The sequence below is a fragment of the Poecilia reticulata genome, linkage group LG11, assembly GCF_000633615.1.
Source record: "Poecilia reticulata strain Guanapo linkage group LG11, Guppy_female_1.0+MT, whole genome shotgun sequence".
Lineage (NCBI taxonomy): Eukaryota > Metazoa > Chordata > Actinopteri > Cyprinodontiformes > Poeciliidae > Poecilia > Poecilia reticulata.
Window position 1 is genome coordinate 23,683,070 of NC_024341.1, and position 19,383 is coordinate 23,702,452.

The 19,383-nt window shown below is 39.3% G+C and overlaps 1 protein-coding gene across 1 annotated transcript in view; it reads left to right on the forward strand.

The window, feature by feature from the left end:
* Nucleotides 1–18,625, forward strand: part of shisa7b (shisa family member 7) — a 37,677-nt gene extending 19,052 nt beyond the window's left edge. Inside the window, exons 3-9 of the mRNA XM_008422711.2 lie at nucleotides 817–1,059; nucleotides 1,909–2,025; nucleotides 2,830–2,975; nucleotides 4,026–4,094; nucleotides 7,684–7,911; nucleotides 13,529–13,910; nucleotides 14,676–18,625. Of these exons, the coding sequence (XP_008420933.1) occupies nucleotides 817–1,059; nucleotides 1,909–2,025; nucleotides 2,830–2,975; nucleotides 4,026–4,094; nucleotides 7,684–7,911; nucleotides 13,529–13,910; nucleotides 14,676–15,132 (1,642 nt within the window). The 3' untranslated portion in view covers nucleotides 15,133–18,625. The remainder of the gene's footprint in view (nucleotides 1–816; nucleotides 1,060–1,908; nucleotides 2,026–2,829; nucleotides 2,976–4,025; nucleotides 4,095–7,683; nucleotides 7,912–13,528; nucleotides 13,911–14,675) is intronic.
* Nucleotides 18,626–19,383: the final 758 nt, after the last annotated feature.

Sequence of the window (19,383 nt, forward strand, 5' to 3'; positions counted from 1 at the left end):
GACATAGTTAAGACATGTAACAAACCGCTTTAGTGCTAAATATGTTMATCTCTAGATATTAGAAAAAGTTCCACATGAATGGAAATACAGCCAGAGAGACTAAAAGCATGTTAGAAACAGACAACAGATAAAAATCTGAGCTGTTTGCATGAAACATGTTCATGTTGTCCAGCCAAATCTGCAGGTTGAGCTCATCCCTGCTTACCAAGGTCAAAAAGGGAAAATAAAATAAAATGAGAAAAATTGACGGGAGCAAGGAAAACAATCGAAGGTTGAAAATTAAAATCTGAAAAGTGCATTTGGGTTAAGTTTAAGAAAAAAGGATTATAGTATTTTGCCTTTTGCAGAAGTGAGGCTGCTGTTTGAGTGACTGCAGCTTCCACCGGCTCGTTTAATGTGTTCATCTTACTGAACGCCATAAAAGCAAAGAACATCATGATTCTCCTGCAGCTCTCATCTTGATCCCACCAAAGCTCATGTTCTGCACTGAGAGGCGTCTTGCTGTTGCTAGGCAACAGATAATCAGCTCTAAATCAGTTGTCTGTTGGCAAGCCACMCACTGCGACCACATTCAGGCAGCCAGAAGCAGAACAAGCAGGGAAATATAAGACGAGATCCAAAACATACATAAGCTTTCAACTTTCTGTCTGTTTTAATTTCTTATTCATGACTTCTGTTAATTTCTATCTTGCCTTTTGTACTAGTGTTGTTGTTTTTTTTATTTTTAATACACTCCAGATTTTAAGACTTGGTGGGATGTGATGAAACACATTCATCACAGAAGTTCAGATTTATGTTTTATGCTTCGCTCCCCAGGGGTTACTATGACGTCATGGGGCACTTCGACAACACGTTCAACTGCTCCAAGGGCACGTATCGCTACTGCTGTGGTACCTGCCAATACCGGTTCTGCTGCGAGCACCGGAGGAACCGACTGGACCAGGAGTCCTGCAAAAACTACATTTCCCCCGTGTGGGCTGACCCGCAGGCCCCCGTCAGCGTGCCTGCTGCCAACAAGCCCGACCCCGACTTCGAGACGCTGCAGCAGCAGAGCAGCAGGTCAGGGTTGAAAACAATCACATGATGCATATAAATAATTTGTTTAGATCAATGTACACTAAATGTATTACCAAAACGCCAGCCTTATTGAAAACCAAATATAAATATACATTAGGATTTCAACTTTAGGGAATATCATTGTAAAGTTTTGGTAATAGGTGAGGAAGTAAATAATTTGAGTCCCAATGAGTAGCTTTGTTCACACAGCAGGTCTTGATGCTTAATTTTGATATTTTTGCTGAAATCCGTTGTCTTTTTGTTTGTTTTTTTTTTGCCTGGTCCTAACCACCGACTAAAACCCGACCACAATGACACTTGAGTGTGAACCGTTTACAAACCTAAATTGACAGAAAAAGATCGTTGACATCACCCAACAGCACACTCTTCATGGGAGTAATAATGGATTAAACTGCGTTTGGATTGGTTTTAAAGTTGTGCAGCAATGAGAAACGACAGTTTTGTCACAAGATCATCACAACATGAAGGGGAGTCTGTTTTGGATGTGCAGTCAGAGCCAGGACTGGTATTATCATCAGATATGTATCTAMAYTTTAGTACCACATTCAAAGTGGAACTGATCTGATTTTTTGGGTTTGGTTTGTTATTACAATGCGAAAGCAAATTATAGCAATCCAAAATATCAAGTTGAATACCTGATACCTGGTCTAAKCTCTTATTGTTTCTGAATGCAGAGGTTCAAACCTGCTGAAATACTTAACTGAACCGTTTTTGGGTGGAACTGCTTCGTTAAAGCCACTAAGSGATTGAGAGCAGGACACTAGAAACCATACATTTTTCTCTTTTTCTGCCTGTGTCTGCGTGACTTTATGCTTTTTTTTTTCTCTCCAGTACGGGTTACGTGATYGGAGGGGTGATATCCTTCACGCTGGTGGTGGCTGTGGGCGTCAGGGTCGCCTTCAGCAAGGTGGCGCGTCGACCCCGCAACAGAGATGTCAACATGCCCAGGTGAGACCGACTGAAGAGCTGTCTCATAGAGCCCGAAATAAAATGTGTTTCATTATTTTCCACTGATAGAACTTAAAGTAAACAGTTGCTAATCTGAACTCTGAACTTTTTTWWWAAATTAAAAACACTGATGCTTTGAWTTTCCGTCTCRTTCTGGGCTCACTTTGCTCTTCGACACCCACCAGAGTTAAAGCAGGCTGGGTGATTTGTGGTAGCAATTACTGAGGCGATGGATCAGGGAATTRTTATTTACTATTATCGCTTTTCATTTAATTAAAGTCTGCCCTAAAGGAAAGTTAACAGTGAGGAAGAAATAGCTATAAATTACTATGGAAAAAAAAAGCACTGCCTTTATCAAGCTGCTGACCTCCAGCAGTCGGGGGGTTTCCTCTTAACGTTCCTGTAGTTTTCATTCAGTTTTCTGGGACTGGGTCATGCTCTCTCAATTTTACCATCACTTGGGGGTTTTTAAGGTTTATTTTTGAGTTCTTTCATCAGCATCTCCAGACAGGAATACTGCTCCGTACATAAAGGGCTTAAATTATTTACGTTTATGTTTAATATCTGAACTTTTGACTTAATTTCAATACAAATGTACAAAGTGAAAGATAATTGACACTTTTAGTCCTATAATTTAAATGGAAGGAAACATTTTTTTTAAAAGTGATACTTTATATTTTTGACATCATAAAAAAAACAAACAGTTAAAACAAGACACTAAAGATAAAAAGTGCATGTTTTGAATGATACCCTCTTTTCACCTTTCTCTGCTCTGATCCACTCATCTTTCCTGCACTGACTCAGATCCCTGGTGGACATTTTGCGTCACCAATCGAGCCCCGTGCWGCAGGGAGACAGGAACAACGCCGCCGTGCTGACCGCCACCACATCCGACGGCCGCACGTCCAAAAACCTGTACACCCCCGTCCTGCAGTTGAAAGACAACCGCAGTAAGTGACAGAGCGGCGCGAGTCGAAGCCAACGCGTTCGCATGTTTGCGGAGGTGAAAACATAAAGCGACAGTGTCACATCCAGGTTACACGAGCCTTCGGATCCAGCTTGCTCACTGCGTCCCGAGTGATAGGGAGGGTAATTATCACTGCTGTTCTCCTGGTTTTCAGATCTCACTTCAAACTCAGTAGCAGTAACACAATTCGCACTTGAGGTGGAAAACATTTTGCTGGGACTGAGATGCTGTCAGAYGCTGCAGTTTTACAGGAAAGGAAATGAATAAACTTGCTTTTAAACCGAAACAACACAGATAAGGAAGTTATTAAACTATTTTTTAACTACAAATGGTTTTTAATTATCTTYGTCTTTTACTACAATACAATATATGCAATTATGAGAACTTTGCAAAGAACCGTATACATTTCTGAGCCACATATTTCGTACAGGAAAAATCGACACATAATATGATATATAACCATGAAAATCCTATCTAATTCACGTTTTGACCTTTCATTGTCATTTTTTGTGACGATTAATAAAATGCTGAGAAAAATGCACAGCTTATAGAATTTAATAAAGTGGGACATGGRATATTTTTGTTGCGATGGGGATCAGTGGAGGTGAGAGAAAAAGCTCAAAGTTGCAGTGAGAATAAATGAATTAACCAATATTCTCCCTTTGCTTTCCATTCTTTCTCTTCCTCTGATTCTGATTTTCTTTCATTCTCTCCACGATTTGGACTGTYCTGCAGAAAATACTGATGAGATAATTGTCAAACCTTCTGTTAGAGAAGCTCCTAAGTCATTTTGTACGCACATTTGGCTGAATTAAGCTTGGTGCAAAAATTCAGACCTGAAAACAAATGAAACAGACAGAAATATAATTCCTGGAGGGAATGCTGTTTTCTCCTTCCTGTCCATTTCTCCTCTCTCTGCTGTCTCTACCGCTGTCCCTCTCTGTCTCTATACTGACACAAATGCTTACGCGACACACGCTCTCTGTCTCTCGAGTGGTCGTCCATCAGTTTGTTGGCTCTGCTCTCTCTGCAGCTGGGAACTTGCACCACCCTTTTAACCAGCAGGGGTCTGCCTCCAGCCCCAAACACTCTGCTACCATCGGTAAGCCTCGTGGTTAGCAGCGCGAGTCCAGCGCGGGCGGCGGCRCGCTGCCGGCCGGACCCACGGCCTCCCCACCACCCTGTTCGTCTGTCTCTGTTGGCGCTCTTAAAACAGCTGCGCCATTCTCAACACTGTGTCTGTGTGTGGCTTCTCTGTGTGGAAGCTGTGTTGAAATTGGCACGTTGTTCATAAGAGCGTGAGCTTAAAGTTGTCTGGCCTGCCCTGGCTTTACTGCAAGTCTGTCTGCCCACCTCTCGTCACCCACTACCACCACAAGCCTGCTTCCAAATGTGCCTGTTCTTCTCTCTTTTCATTTTTTAATCTCTGTGCCACAGTGACGTGCGAGTGCTTACAGCTGACACYGAACATGAGARGRGGGTTTGGTGCGAACAGAGCGGCTCTCTGTTTCTCCCCAGCTTTGCACCAAGAAAACAAAAAGCAATGCTAGTCGTTTATCYAAAAAGAACAAAAAAAAGCTGATGTAAGTTACGTCCATGGGAGGAAATGAGCTACTCCTGAATGTAAAGTAACGCTGATGAAGGTTCTGTAGGATGTGGTTACCATGGCGATCTGATGGTAAAGAGATCAGCGTGATTTTCGCTGAACTTTTTAAGTTTTAGTGCGAGTTATTCTGAGCGTCTACACCTACATGCGTTTCCTCTGGAATGAATTACACAAGAAGGCATCTGCAGTGATTAGAGCCAGCTTTGCCTACAGATGTTGCACTGATGACGTTCATTAGTAAAAGAAAACTAAAAGTAATTGATGTTTTCGGTTACATTTGGAATCGAAGCCTGGGAACGTCTACCATTTGTTGCACTGGCTTTAATTTGGGTTAATGGATATCAGGAAGAGACACTGAATTTAACAGAAAAATCTTTCAAGCACCTTCTGGATTTTAGCTCATTAATGTCCTCTAATGATCAGGCGGTTGTGGTTTYAGAGCTTTTAAACCTTTATTGGATCGTTTGTCCTCTTTTAGTCATATTCCATTACATGACCTCTTCTCTTTTTGGCTTGTTTCTTTTTTTTTTTTGATGGATTCTTCTTGTTTTTCCATTTTAACAGCCACTTTATTAGAGTCACATWTTGAACTTTATCCCAATTTTCAGTCCACAAATTTAAACCTTTGCAATCAGTTCTTGTTAATAAAACTAGGTAAGGTTTTATGTTTGATCATTATAATGCTTTAGATTTTTCCCCAGAATTGGTGACATTTATTCCCATAATGACAAATGTAAACTTTTGATGATAATTCTAGATTTGCTTAGAAGAACCTGAATTAGAAGAAACGTGGCTAATAAATCATAAACTAGAAGGGATTTCTTTTTCAGACAACTGAAATTTATTAAAAAACATTTTGGATTACTTAAAAAGATGTGTAGTAATTGTAAAGAAAATAGCTAATTTCTCATGCGCAGATGGTTTTTTTTTTCTCTCCCCCTAAAGTGGTTAATCTGACTCTGTTAGTATTTAGTGGATACCATCTGGAGTTGGAAAGGCGGCAGTGCAGAGAGGAGCTCAGTGAAGTSGTTCCCTGCATCACATAAAATGAAYAAATCTGAGAAGATTTCCATAAAGATTCTCTGTACATATACAAACACACATGAACACACACGGTCACCTTTGTGTTAAGTTGTATGCTGGTACATAAACACRGTATGTTATGTTCAGTCCTTGATGCTTTCTGCTTGTTTTCTCTGTCAGCCTTCATCATGTTCACTCCCAGCCTTAAACTAAAACTATCGCAGAACTAGCATTGCTTTTTTTACACAATGTGTGTGCGTGTGTATGTGTGTAACAAGTACAGAGGTCGATGTGGTGTGTGTTCCCTGGGTGGCACTTAACAGAGACATCATTGGCCATTACAGCCCATTACTGTCAATGGTCAATGACCAGTATATGTCCTGCAGTTATCTTAACAAGATCGCAGCCCATAACCGTTCCCACCCTGAATGAACTCTGCTAGTGCCTGTATTGAAGACAGGAAACGGTAAATGGCCACGTTATGCAACCTTTAATTGTTGTTCTCCAGTTTTTCCCGCTCTCACTCCCAGAGGTGTAGTTTCYCTTTGTCTCYCYTCATAGATCCAACATTTCTGATCCCCGTTTGGATGATCGTGACTGATCGGCATGTTTCCGATTGAAGATCTGAGCGTTTGTCTCTGTTTGAATCCACATGTGAGGTCCCTGCTGAGTGCACCCACATGCTGGCTCATTTACRGCTCCGTCTCTCTGCTGTTTGCAGCATATATGGATGTGTTTGTATACTTTATGACGTAACTGATATCAGTGTCCATGCTGCAAAGCAGGCATCTATGCCCCCCTCTCCTCCTCCTCCATGTTGCTAACCTCACATAAGACAAGTCATTTCTGTGTTTACTGATCTATGTGCTGCTTTTGCACTTTGCATAAATGTGACTGTATGTGCACTAAGATTCTTCCTGAAGCCATCAGTGTGTTTCTGTGTATTTATATGTGGCTGATATGTTGGTGTTGCAATCTTAGATGAGCAGTACAGAGTTGTATTTATAGATGGTCGCCATGGAGCTAAGAGACACTTCCTGTGTTCACTGATAGTTACCCAGCTTGTAGATTCTTCCTTTGTTCAGTCTTCCCTTTCCTTTYTTCATTTACTTTTTTTGCTTCTTGTTTAAATTACATTATTTTATTTTCATTTTTTTCTTTTCTCTTCCTTTTATACATATTACATTTCCTTTCATTACCCCTTAGAGTTCCTTTTAAAAATCTTTACCCCTTGGTTATTTAAAAATGTTACAACCAAAACCTTGAATTAATTTTATTGGGGTTTTGCAACAGACACAAAGTAGCAACAGTGAAAAAGAGAAAAAAAAATGTTAAAAGTGTGTTTCTGTGTATCTCTGTTGAGTCTTTTGTGAYGTGTCTGTACCAGCTTTGCATGTCTTGCGATTGAAATTAAAATATTTGGTCCATTTTTCTTTGTAGCTCAAACTCAGTCAGATTGRATAGAGAGCATTCGTATTCGTTAGCATCAATTTTCATATGTCATATTTAGGTYTGGACTTTGACTGGGCCATTATAACACATGTTGTACATTTAGAAGCTTTGTCCTCCAGGTATTTCACACTGTGTAGATCTGTCCCTCTCCCACAGCATGATGCTGCCACCATGTTTCTGGTTGTGGATGGTGTTTTTCTTCCACAAAAAGTTTAGAAGAGCTCTTTCATTCACATATTTACTGGCATCCTTTTTTTTTCTTTTTTCTTTGTATAAGGACGGCCATGTCTTTAGATAAGATTTCTTGATGTTTTAAGATTTTTTAATAACTTAAATGTTGAAAATAGTGTATAATTCTCCGTTTGCCTCATAATTATTGACTACTTTGTGTTTCTGTCATGTATAAACCCAATAAATTACATTGATGTTTCCTGTTGTAACATGATAAAAGTCTAAGGGGTTTTACTCTACCTGAACTCTCACTTCATTGTTTTCCTTCTACTCTCCTTCCATCCATTACTTTTTCATATTCATATCCAATCTTTTTTAATCTCTAACTTGCTTTTTTTTTGTTCCTTCCTCCTGTCCATCTCTTCCTGTCTCTCCTCAGAGCGCGGGCCTCGTTTGAACAACACCTCCCAGCTGTCGTCCGGGCCCAGCCTGATTTCAGGAAGCGGTAAAGGTTCGGGAGGGGTCGGCATCCTCACCGGGAGCATGAGACACAACAGCAGCCACCCGTCTTTCTCCCACTCCTTCCACAACCTGGCGCAGCTGCCCCCGTCCTACGAGGCGGTGATGAAACCAGAACTCAGCCGCTACAGCTCCCTGAAAAAACTGGGTGAGTTATTATTTCTCATAAGAAATGCTAAAAAAGTGCTACTTCTGTTTTGGACATTTCACACACTTGCAGTAAGTATTTCAGATAATCATTCTAACATTAAAATCTGATAAGGAAAGAATAAATACAAAAACAGTCTTCAAATTATTTAATTTTGTAAGGAAATAAAAACATTATCTAAACCCCAATAGGCTTATCTGAAAGTATAATTATCTCCCTTAACAAATAACAAATTAAGTTYATTTTCACCASATTTTTGCATCAGCTTAACTATAGAAACTCTGKTTTTTTTACTGTCTGRCCTCTAGAGTCAAGAAATCAATTAAACATGGCCTGTCTGTTAATGCRAAGTAGATATAAAGATCTCAAAAAGAGGTTCTAGTTAATTCTGTGCGGRCAGAATTTACACAAGACATTCTTTTCCTGGTTCATAAACTTGGTGCTTTGCTGTGAACGCCATAAMATTTAATGAGTAAAGGTTCAGCTGCTTTCCCTGCACCTCTCGAACTTCCCTTAAAATGTCGTTTTTTGCTCGTGTTGCACCACCTGTTGGTTAAACAACATGAAATGTTTATTCAGACAAAGCTCACATTWCATTATGTTTCTTCATATGCATTTTGTATTGCAGACTTCTGCCCAGGTCCCTCTTGGAAATGMGATCTGGATCTCAACGGAGTTTACCTGGTTAAATAAAGGAAATAAAAAAAAATTATAATAAAATAATAAAAAAGTCCCATTTCAGCAGATTGGCCAATTGGGAATAAAACAAATTGGGAAAATGACTATGGTTCTGTGAAAAAAAAATTATTTGATGTAAACAAAAACTTCTAAAAAAGCTGCTGTATTTATTTTCARGATTTCTCTGAAGCAATGATGGAATTTATAAATTCATAATGCTTTATGTGATTCATCAATTAGGACAAAATGAAAACAGTTGTCTACTCTAGGGGAGATTTTTGATTCGCTAAAACCATTGAACCATGAAAAATAAAAATAAAACAAGCGTTTGTTATTTGTGGTCACCAGAGTATATAAGTGKWTTTTTTTTTAAGGAAAAATGACTTCCTCCCATATGAGCTTTTCTTTCCCATCGTCATWWTTCACTACGCTGCAAGATTAGTGACAAAAAGTGCAAAGTCGTAAAATCTCCTCCTGGAATTCAGCAAAAATGTACACGAAGGTTGTTCTCTGAGATTTTTGAGACAGACATGCAGAGGATTTGAATGTGGGAGCACAAATGTCAGAATCAGTCAGACTGACCGTAATGCTGAGTTTAACCTGTCAGAACAAGTGGAAAAGAGCAACGTGGGCGCTTTTGCTTCGTTTTACTCGTTCTAGTTGCTGGTATAATGCTCTCCATTATTTGCCAGTGTTGGGAGTACATCTCAGCGTACTATAAATGTACTGATTTATGGATGCAAAACAGGTTATATAAAAGTCCCATTTACTGTAGGTCAGCAGCTTTGTTGATCATCCTGCTATGAAATCTGCTGCATTCTTTGTGGGTCATTCCAGGAAGACTTATGTCAAGAAATGACAGAAAGCTTGATTGAAAGTGGTAAAGAAAAGCTGCAGTATAAAGCACACAACAGGGAGTGGCACAGATGAGAAGGATGGGAGTGAAAAGGATGAACGAGTGAATTCAGAGAGAAATTAAAGGCTCTGACAGGGTGAGTGACAATACGACATGAAGGTAGAAGATAAAGGAAGATGCTGATGCAGAGGTCATTTGGGGGGGAAAAAGGGAAGCGGAAGAAGGCACTTGTGGAAAGAGATGGGGGAGGGGGAACCTGCAGAGGTCTGGCTGCTTTCGATGAGGAGGAAACGATTTTCGAGGCAGTTGCTTCCTTTACTTCACTCACTCTGTGATGGCCGAGGACTGGAGGGGGAGGGGAGTCGCCCTGCAGGCCTGTGACGGATGGTTACTTCATGAGGAACGACCCTTATGAGTCTGTGTTCAACGAGCATGGCGCTGCATGGATGGAATGATGTGAAGGCGTAATCGAGAGGAGGCTCTTTATTATTTCGATTCAGTCAAAAGGGGAAACGCTCCATAAATACAGAAGGGGAAAAAGGTCTCTTCGTATTCAGCAACTGATGATCTGACTCCTGGCAAAAATAAGACTCCAGTCAGTGATTCGCATCTTAGTTTTTCTTCTTTTTTTTCCCCTCCGCCTTTCCTCTCCCATTTTTAGTTTAATAGTTATACGGCTTATGCYGACTTATAGGCAGTTACAGTGTGGTTCAGATTTGTTTACAATTAAAAATAATGTTTCAAATCATATTTATACATACATAACAGAGGTTTGTSTGGAGTAGTTATTAGTAGTCAGCATCTTTCCTGTAATTAACCATCAGATAGACTCCATATTTCCCCTTTGGCAACTGCAGATAATTGAAAAAAAAATTGAACAGCATGTTAAATGTTGCCACAAAGCTTAATGGAGGGTGGATCAAATTGTGGACACATTTAAATATACATGTATGCTTTATATAAATATTATTAGTTTACCTGGTGAGTAAAAGATGTAATTTCAGAGTTTAGTCTTGGAACTGGTTTCACCTAAAACAAAACTGTACTTATCCAAAACAGTGTTGCTCTTAGAAGTGAATTTTTTATAAACAAACAACTAAAAATGCATTGCATGCAGAGCTCAGGGACTGTAAATCACACAAAATTGCTAAATTATACCAAGCGGGGTTCTGAGAGGTATTTTTGTTGTTTGAACTCCATGTAATGAGTCTGTAACAGCTCTGCTTCATAGCTACAAACAGTCACATAACAGTGGTTAATATGTGTGTACATTTAGATTTTATGAGCACATAAGAATCAAACAATGAAGATATTTGTTTCTCTCGCAAAAAATCTGATTATATTCCCTTGCAGTGTGATTTTAAGTTATAAACTCTTAAAGGATTATCTAAGAATTTGTCAGATTTTGCACTGTGCATATTATCCACTTCTGTTTACATCATTTCTTTCAACAGGTGAATCTTGGGGGCGAAACAGGTTTTATTTTTCTAAATCTTCATAAAGTGTCATTGTGCTCTTGTGCCTGGTTAGTTCTGATGGACATGAGGTATGAAATCTGAGCAATTTTGAGTTTTACTCCCTGCATGATTATTWTCCATATAGGGCCAAAYATGGACATCAAAATCTAGTTTTAGAMATYTGCAGATAAAAAAACAACATTTATATAYTCACCCAAATGTGAAAATGTAGCTGTCCTATCAGTCCCATAAAGCTAAATGTTTTGGAAATARTATAGTATTAAATATTTTTAATCTTTAGTGCTTGAGGAGAGTTTTTTATGCTACAAGATGGATTCCATCTATTATAGTGGATAAGAATCATATCCCCTACTCCAACATCCTTCAGCTCAWCTTTCTAAGCTTATGAACAGACAGAGTGTAAAAAGGAGAGATAAAAATAAATGAGGTGCACTAGCAGTGCTAGCTAACAACTGATTGTGTCATCCAAGACATGCTACTGTGAGATATTTGGAGATACTTACTGCAGATGATATGAATTATTACAGTGTTTAATTTATTGTGAGTGAATTGCGAGTAAAGATCTCATGAACWKACTGATCTGTAGCGTTAGCTGGCATAGCACCTCTTCAGACAGTGTGAATCATTGTCACATTGAATTAAAGCGCTGCTTTTGGTCTTCTGCAAAACAACCCCCATATTTTCATCAAACAGTTTTTGTGGAACAATTTTTTTTTTTCAGGATGGGAGTGAAATGTCAGAATGACACAGAGAGYGGATGAAAAACGGCCTCTCAGCTGCTGCTGAATGAAACCTGCTGCTTTTGATGTGCTTCCCTGCAGAAATGACATCGATAAAGGCTTCTTTGTCCGCGGCCAGGCATAAAAAAAAACCCTAGAGATAATTTGGCCTTAAACAGAGCGAGCAAAGAGAGAAGAGGGAGGGCAGGGTGAGGACATGAGATCATCAGGGAGAATAGAAAAAAGGGAAATGAGGCAACAGAAAGGTAGACAGAAAACCTCCACATTTGGCGGAAATTAAGGGGAGATGGAGGCAGAGGAACAAATAGAAAGAAAGGAAGAGACCTGAGMAGGTGAGAGARAAAAAGACAAGAGGAGAGGAAGAGGTAGAGAGCTAGCTGGTTAAAGGTCAGGTTTTAAATTGGCTCTTGTGGAGCTGCTTCCATGGAAATACTTTGAAGATTAAAGCTGACTCGGGGTATGGAGCAGAAAGCACAGAAACACTGTTACTTCTCTATTAATGAACACTTTCGTCTCTGTTGACTTTGTTTCTCTGTGCTGTCCTTTCTCATTCAGCCTGTTACTTTGTTTTTTTTTCACTGTCCTTTCTCATGTTTTATTCTCTTATGCCTCGTTGTAATTTCTTTTATCTACGTTTCATCTCCTCGTTTGCTGCCCATACTCCTCTCTCAAAGAATTTCACCTCCCCTCTGTTGCCAGACTCCATGCATTTCTTTCCCCATTGTTTTTACATCATCCTTTGTTCTGAACGTTTGCCACTTTTGTCTCTAATTTCTTTTCTTCTTTGCCTTTTCTTTTCCTGCAATTCCTTTTTCAACTTTCTATTTTTTCTGTCTGTCTTGTCAGTGTCACTGGAGACCAAAATGGTTGTAAAGGGAAGATCCCTTTAGTCGCTTTGCTTATAGCAAGCAGTCAGTTATTTTTCATGTTTTTGTCACTTTTGCATATTTCAGACCATCAAGGCACATTAGAGGATTTGCGGATAAAGTCTAACTATATGCTTAAAGCAAAGCTAAAGGACTTCAATCATGTTTTCTTGTGGATGTGATGTTTAAATTAAGACGCATCAGGATGCTAATCTTTAGGAAAGTTTTGCTTTTGTCCTGCCAGTCGATTCAATACTTTCCTGAAAGTCTCAAGATGTTTTTCAAGGATACTGACTTCAACCTAGGGAGGCGATAACCTTTCAAGTCTTTATTTCTAGTTTCTTTAGGTTGGGACACAATGTGTCACTTTAGGAGAAGTTTTAGTTGGCATCATGTTGCCAGATGTTTCTACGGATCTGGAACCAGTCAGTCCTGGATCTGGCTAGTGAAACTGAACTCTCAGGGCAGGGTGGTTAACCACTTTTAATTCATGATTTAACGAGAGGATAAGTACGTCATGTTGGTTATTTTGGTTTAGATTGCTTGTTTTTCCTTTAAAATTTGTATYCTGTWAAGAAAACCACACTTTGCATTTACTCAGGTTTATTTTTGTTCTTAAAATGTGTTTAGTGATTTCAAACAAGAATAACTAAACATCAAAAACTTTAGAAATCTTTTAACATCAGTGTTGTCTTTAATCAGATCAACTTGCTTGTTAAACCTTTTCCAGGCTTTAAATTGAAAAAGCTGCATAGATGCCAAGCCTAAACTTTTAAAATAACAGGCAGCTGTAAAAAGACAAAAGAAAAATACGCTTTTAGATGCTGTTGTTTACTTAACATCCACTTCATGGATAAAACGAGTCACACTGAGATCCCTGTGAAACAACCTGCCTCAGTTTAAAGATAATCAACTGATGTTACCAACTAATCTATCATTGGAGAAAATGGTTTGTTTACATTTAACAGATTCTGTTTCTTTCCCTTTTTTATGCAACAGAGAAAGAACTTGATGAATACTCGGGTTATTACACCTCCAAACGTCGCTCCAACAACGCTCCGCCCTCCTTCCACTCCTCGCAGCACCACCTGCCCTGGGGGGGCGACTACACACTGGGCTCCAGGGGCACCCTGCCCCTCCATGGATCCCGTCCACACCTCCACATCCCCACCTCCACCCCGAACCCGTACCCGCTTCCCTCCCAGACGCCCTACACCAGCTCCACCTTCGACAGGCCGCCTCGCCGCGTCCGCTCCCAGGACCAGCTGCTGGCGTTCGGGGAGGGAAACACCCTGTCCCGCCTGAACAAGAACCAGCAGCACCAGTACTACAAAGCCATGATGAGTACCAGTAGGAGCTCCACGTCMCAGACRCTCCGCAGGTGAGCTTAGAGCCAGGAGACGGGAGATGATCAGTTCTGACAACCTGGAGAGAGAAAAGAGATCAGAGAAGATGGAAATGAAAACGGATCATAATGAGATGTGATCCAGAAAGGATGGAGGAAGGAAAGCAAAGGGAAGCAGACTAAGAAATATCATTTCATTAAAGTTTCAAGAGTCTGACAAGGTGACGATGCACACCGGTGGACTTCCAAGACAGAGCATTTCTGTCAGTTAAGATAAAATGAACTAATCTGTTAGAGGAAAAAAGAATTAAGATGAAATAATCTGGTTGCATAAGTGTGTTTACCCCTAAATCAATGCTTTCACAAAGAACGTTTTAAAATGTAGTATTTTCTTTGTTTCTATACGACACTAATCAGAGAAGTAAAATGTTGAAAGAAAAAGTATGCAATAGAAATTATGTCTCATTCATCGGTTATCCATCTGATAACCAATATTAACTAATATTAAATATATAAATGATWGGGYTGGAACTTTATAATGTTAATGCTGATTAATTAATTACATTTAACATGTAAATTTGTACGCAATAAACTTGATAATCTCGTTTTTTGGCCTATAAGATCTCATGCATTTCATTTAATAAAAACATGCATGTGATAAAAAAAAAAACTGATCCACTCTTCAAATTTCTAATTTCTTTCCACGGATTTCTTTCCTCCGTGGAAAGAAATTAGGAAGACATGGCACCGTATGTGTCCTGTCCGTGTTTACAGTCAAATGAAATGACTTTCTGGTTTCAGGTCTCATGAGCGTCTCCTCGTCTCTCCGGACCGTCTGGAGGATCGCCTGATGACGATGGGTCTGCCGATGGGAACGATGGAGAGAGGGGGGGGGAGCGGGATGGTCCCCACCATGGGCCGACTGAGCCACCACCAAAAGGCCCAGTCACAGCAGAACATCTGTGCCACGCCGTCCATGGACCGCCACCACATGATCAAGATGAACTCCCACCCGACATCAGGCCACGACCACGAGCGCGGCTCCACAGCTGTGCCCGTGATGGGGATGCACGGTGGCTGGGACTCCCACGGGGGCCACAGCGGAGGAGGAGCGGGGATAATCGGGGGCCAGCCCAGCGCGCGGCGCATGGCTTTCGCCAACAAAAGGCAGAACACCATCGAACAGCTGCACTTCATCCCCGGAGGCGGAGGAGGGCAGGGACTGCGGACTGGGAGTAAGAACGAGGTGACGGTGTGAGAGGAGGAGAAGGAGAGGAGAAGGACAGGTGAAGGATGAGGAGAGGGAACCAATCAGCRGAAGAATAAAGAAGGAAGGTGAAGAAGAAACAGAAATGAGTTTCACCCCAGCTGGCTGCTCAACCTTTAAAAAAAATTCTCCCCAAAAAAACAATGGTTGATGACACCATTCATGTTAGTAAAGCCAACCGATATTCCTCTTGTCACTTTATGTTTCGAAAAAGAGAATATTCAGCCATTCTTTGCAAAAAGAGGAAAAAAAAAATCCTCATAAAAAGARCAAAAAAAAAAAAAAAGCAGCTCAGAGGCTGCTGGGTATTCGCTGTGACTTTTATTGAAGGATATCCGCCGAGTTGTTGAGTCGTCCTTGAGTTTTATTGCACTGTCCTCTGAGTCYTCGAGTGCTCTGACAGAAATTCATCTGTCGTTGAATCCACTGTGGATGGTGAAGAGCACCGAGCCTGGAGAGAGACAGGTTTGCTTGTTGTTGTATTTATAACAATATTTAGAACCAAACAAGTTACTTTTGTATGAAAATAACTCGATATTGATTACATTAACATGACTGAGCCCTGTAGGATTTTGTGTATACTTAGTTGAACACGTATTTATCCTCAAAACCAGCCGGTTTGTAACTTAAAGGCTGGATTAGACGATCATCGCTTTCTGTAGTTGTGATTGGACTATTAATGTAAAACTGCTGAATCACTCGAGCCAAGTGCAGTTAACTGTCATCTGATGACTCTACAGCTTCAATAATTCAAGATTAGAAATTTAGGAATAAAAACAACACCGTCGACTCATGCTGCTGCCACAAAGGCCCAGTCACACCAGCACTTCACAACAAAACTATCAAGTCTAAAACAAAAAGACCAGTTGGCTGAAAAATGTTAATACRTTTTTCTTCCATGTTTATTTTATGTTAGTTCAATTTTCTTCTTGTTTCCAGTAAATCTCAGTCACATGATTAAGATGCACAGACAGTGCTTTGACCGGCAAGTGCCACTTCCCAGTTCTTGTTTCGTTCTGACCCGACACTTTTCATGTTCGATTTCAGGACTTTAACACGTCAGATAATTTTATGTAAACTTTTTTCATTTTATTTAACAATTACATGTAACAAACAGTGATCATAAATAGAAAACATGTTACAGACAGTAGTTTCTAATCCAACTGAGAAGTACAAGATGATTCTCAATTACTTATCAAATCCTTCCCTAAATTTGATCTAATGTTTGCATGTTTGTTGCAACATGCAAACATTAAAAACTATGAGTTTTTAATTTTCCTGTATTTAATTGAACAGTATAAAAACATGTATTTTTCAGTATTTTTAACTTTGACCACTGCTGAATTGACTGGTGACAAAGTCAAGCAAGACAGGCTTTTATAATCAGAGAATATATTTGTCTCTAATCTGTACCCCTGCTTTGAACTCATGCATTTACACAATATTTAGAACCATAGTTCAAAATTTACACACAATTTTGAACCTTGCTTACACACAACTGCTATTTGCATGTTGATAATTTATATAGCCCAAMTTGTACTAAAAGACTTGTGTATAATTATTTTTTTTGCACATTTTCAGATTATCTACAATTAATTAKAAGATATTTCTATTGATTTTGATTTTGATCACCATTTAAGCCATTTGACTATGACATATTTTTTAATTGTGATCCCTGATTAAATAAGAATTACTGTAAGAAATCTCTGCTTGCTATTCAGAATATCATAGAACAACCTTTTTTGTCTTTTAGACTATAAGTAAATTATAGCAAATTACTTTAAATCACCACTGGTCAAAGCAGGTATGCATCAACCCCTAAAAGAAGTATAAAATCACACCACACACACACACACACACACAGAAAACATTTGTTGGACATGTTTTCTTCTAATCGTGAAAAGTCGGGTGTAAAGTGAGCTGTAAAAGTTACATAAGCGTAAAATGACCAGAATTCGGCTCATATTCTTTTTGTATCATGTTTTTAAAAATGTAAACAATACTGGCCCCTATTGGTCCAGTGTGGGATTTCTTTTTTTTTTTTTTTTGATTGGGTAAATGTCTTATTTGGACTGAGAATTAAAATACAAAAATAATAAAAAAAGCTTTTTAAAAATCTGTTTTTTCCCCCCCAACATATCAAGTGAAATACTTGTAGCAGCATAGTTGGAGCCTGAAATTATTACAGGTACCTAAACAAATTCAGTGATGCCTGTGTGACTGGGCCCTAAAATTACCATTCAGTATGTAACCATGTTTTAAGCTAACTTAAAGCCTTGTACAGTGGATTCTAGTGAGTGTACGACATTTATGAAACGTAATAGTGAGAATGTTTTGAATTAGACTTCTCATTAAAAGGAACCGATCTGTGAATAAACATCCCCCGGCCATGTTTCAAACTTTTCACAAGTAACTTGTAAAGTCGAGGGCTTCTTTTTGCAGCGCACTGGCATAGAACAGATCCTCCCGTTCGTCCGAGACGCCACACGCTTCCTGCAAGTTCAGCTGCTCACCTCGCACCAAGGGAAGGAAGGCAGACGGGTTCGAGGCGGGGGAACAATGGACACTTCACACTAAGGGCTAAACTGAATTTATCTTTGTGTGTCTGTGCTCTAAACAGCGTCTGCTTCTCATTTTCATCTCTTGCATCTGTCGGGAGGCATGCTCGTGCTTATTTTCACAGATTTCTTCACGTGTAGAGAGAAAAGAAACATGCAGGGGATTTCTGCAAAAGAGTCTTTGTGTAAAAATTTTATTTTGTTGAATATTGCTATGGGGGAGGAAGCTTTCCATAAAGATGTCATATTTTTGGATTTTTGTTTGTTTCTCTGCCGATAAGATGGACCTTCTGGCCATACTGGCTGGGTTTCTTTTTCATAGTGAAGTTATACTTTGACAAAGACTGATACCACTGATTGAGTGATGCTTCCTGCCAGCCATTTGTAGTTTTCTATGTTATGTACTCATGTGTTAACGGTTTGATTTAAAAAAAAGAAAAAGAAAAACCCGACCTCCCTAAATGAGCACTCTTATCATGATCTCTTCTTTTAAACATGTATTTATTATTTTAATCTCTGTGAATTTTAATGTATATGCCTGAAATTTCAATCTTACAACTTTCTAGTGGAGTTGAAAAAAATAAAAACAAAAGCAAAACCGTTGTAATCACAGGAACAAAAAAGAGCCGATGCAACCATGGAGAAAAGACGGACCGCATGATGATGTCAGGAGCCAGTGTTAGAGATGTCACACTGCTGACTTATGATGTCATGGTGTGTATGTATCTAATTGTCTGTTTCAAATTTACGTACCCGTGTGTTAGAATCCCGGTCATCTTTGTTATAGGAATGCTGACACTCGTTTTGACTAAAATCGATCACGAAGATGATGCTTYGATCCAAAATACAATTGTTGTTCATATCAGCCTGTTTGTGCTTTTTTGGTCTTCCATTGTTGTCCCTTTTAATGTCACTTTTTTTTTTTTTAAGAGGGACATTGATCACTCCCACCCCTTCAATTTGAGCTGTGTTCACCAAAGCAAGGACTTTTTAAACATTTCAAAATGTACATTTTTAAAGACTTATATGGTGATAAGTTATAGCAGTTATAGGGACCTGTAATAGCTGAGTGCATTGATTTATCGCATGGTTCATCAGTTTGTGTCGCTGATGTTTGACAGATTAGGTTTTTAATGCAGCTTCTTCCTACGTGCTCATTTTTACAGAATTTTAAGGGCATAGAAGTTTGAAAAAAGTTGCAGTTCTTGCAGGGGGATCAAACCTAATTTAAATGTTTTTAAGCAACAACTGCTGTCACTGAAAAGAATATGTTGTGGCTTGCCTTAGTTGCTTTTAAAGGACTGAGAGTAAAAACCAATGAGAAAATATTGAAATATGAATTCAATCTTTTGATGTCTCACTCATTTCTCCTCATAATTTCAGAAGTCGTTTACTGTTGTATTCCATGTTGAGTTAACGGTTCCCCTGATGAAGCTGTGTGCCTGTATTTATGTGTGAGTGTGTTAACCACATGGGTTGGGGGGRGGGGAGGCATGGGCATATTTGTATTCTCAAAGCTACTCTGCATACCTCAAACTGTATGATAAATTATTTATAACATTCCCTTATATGTCTATTTCCAAGAATATCCCAACAACGGTCTCACAGATGTGCAACCCTTTTGTTATTGGTGATCAATTCTTGCATTTGTAGAAATCATACTGTTTAAATGATAATAAAAAAA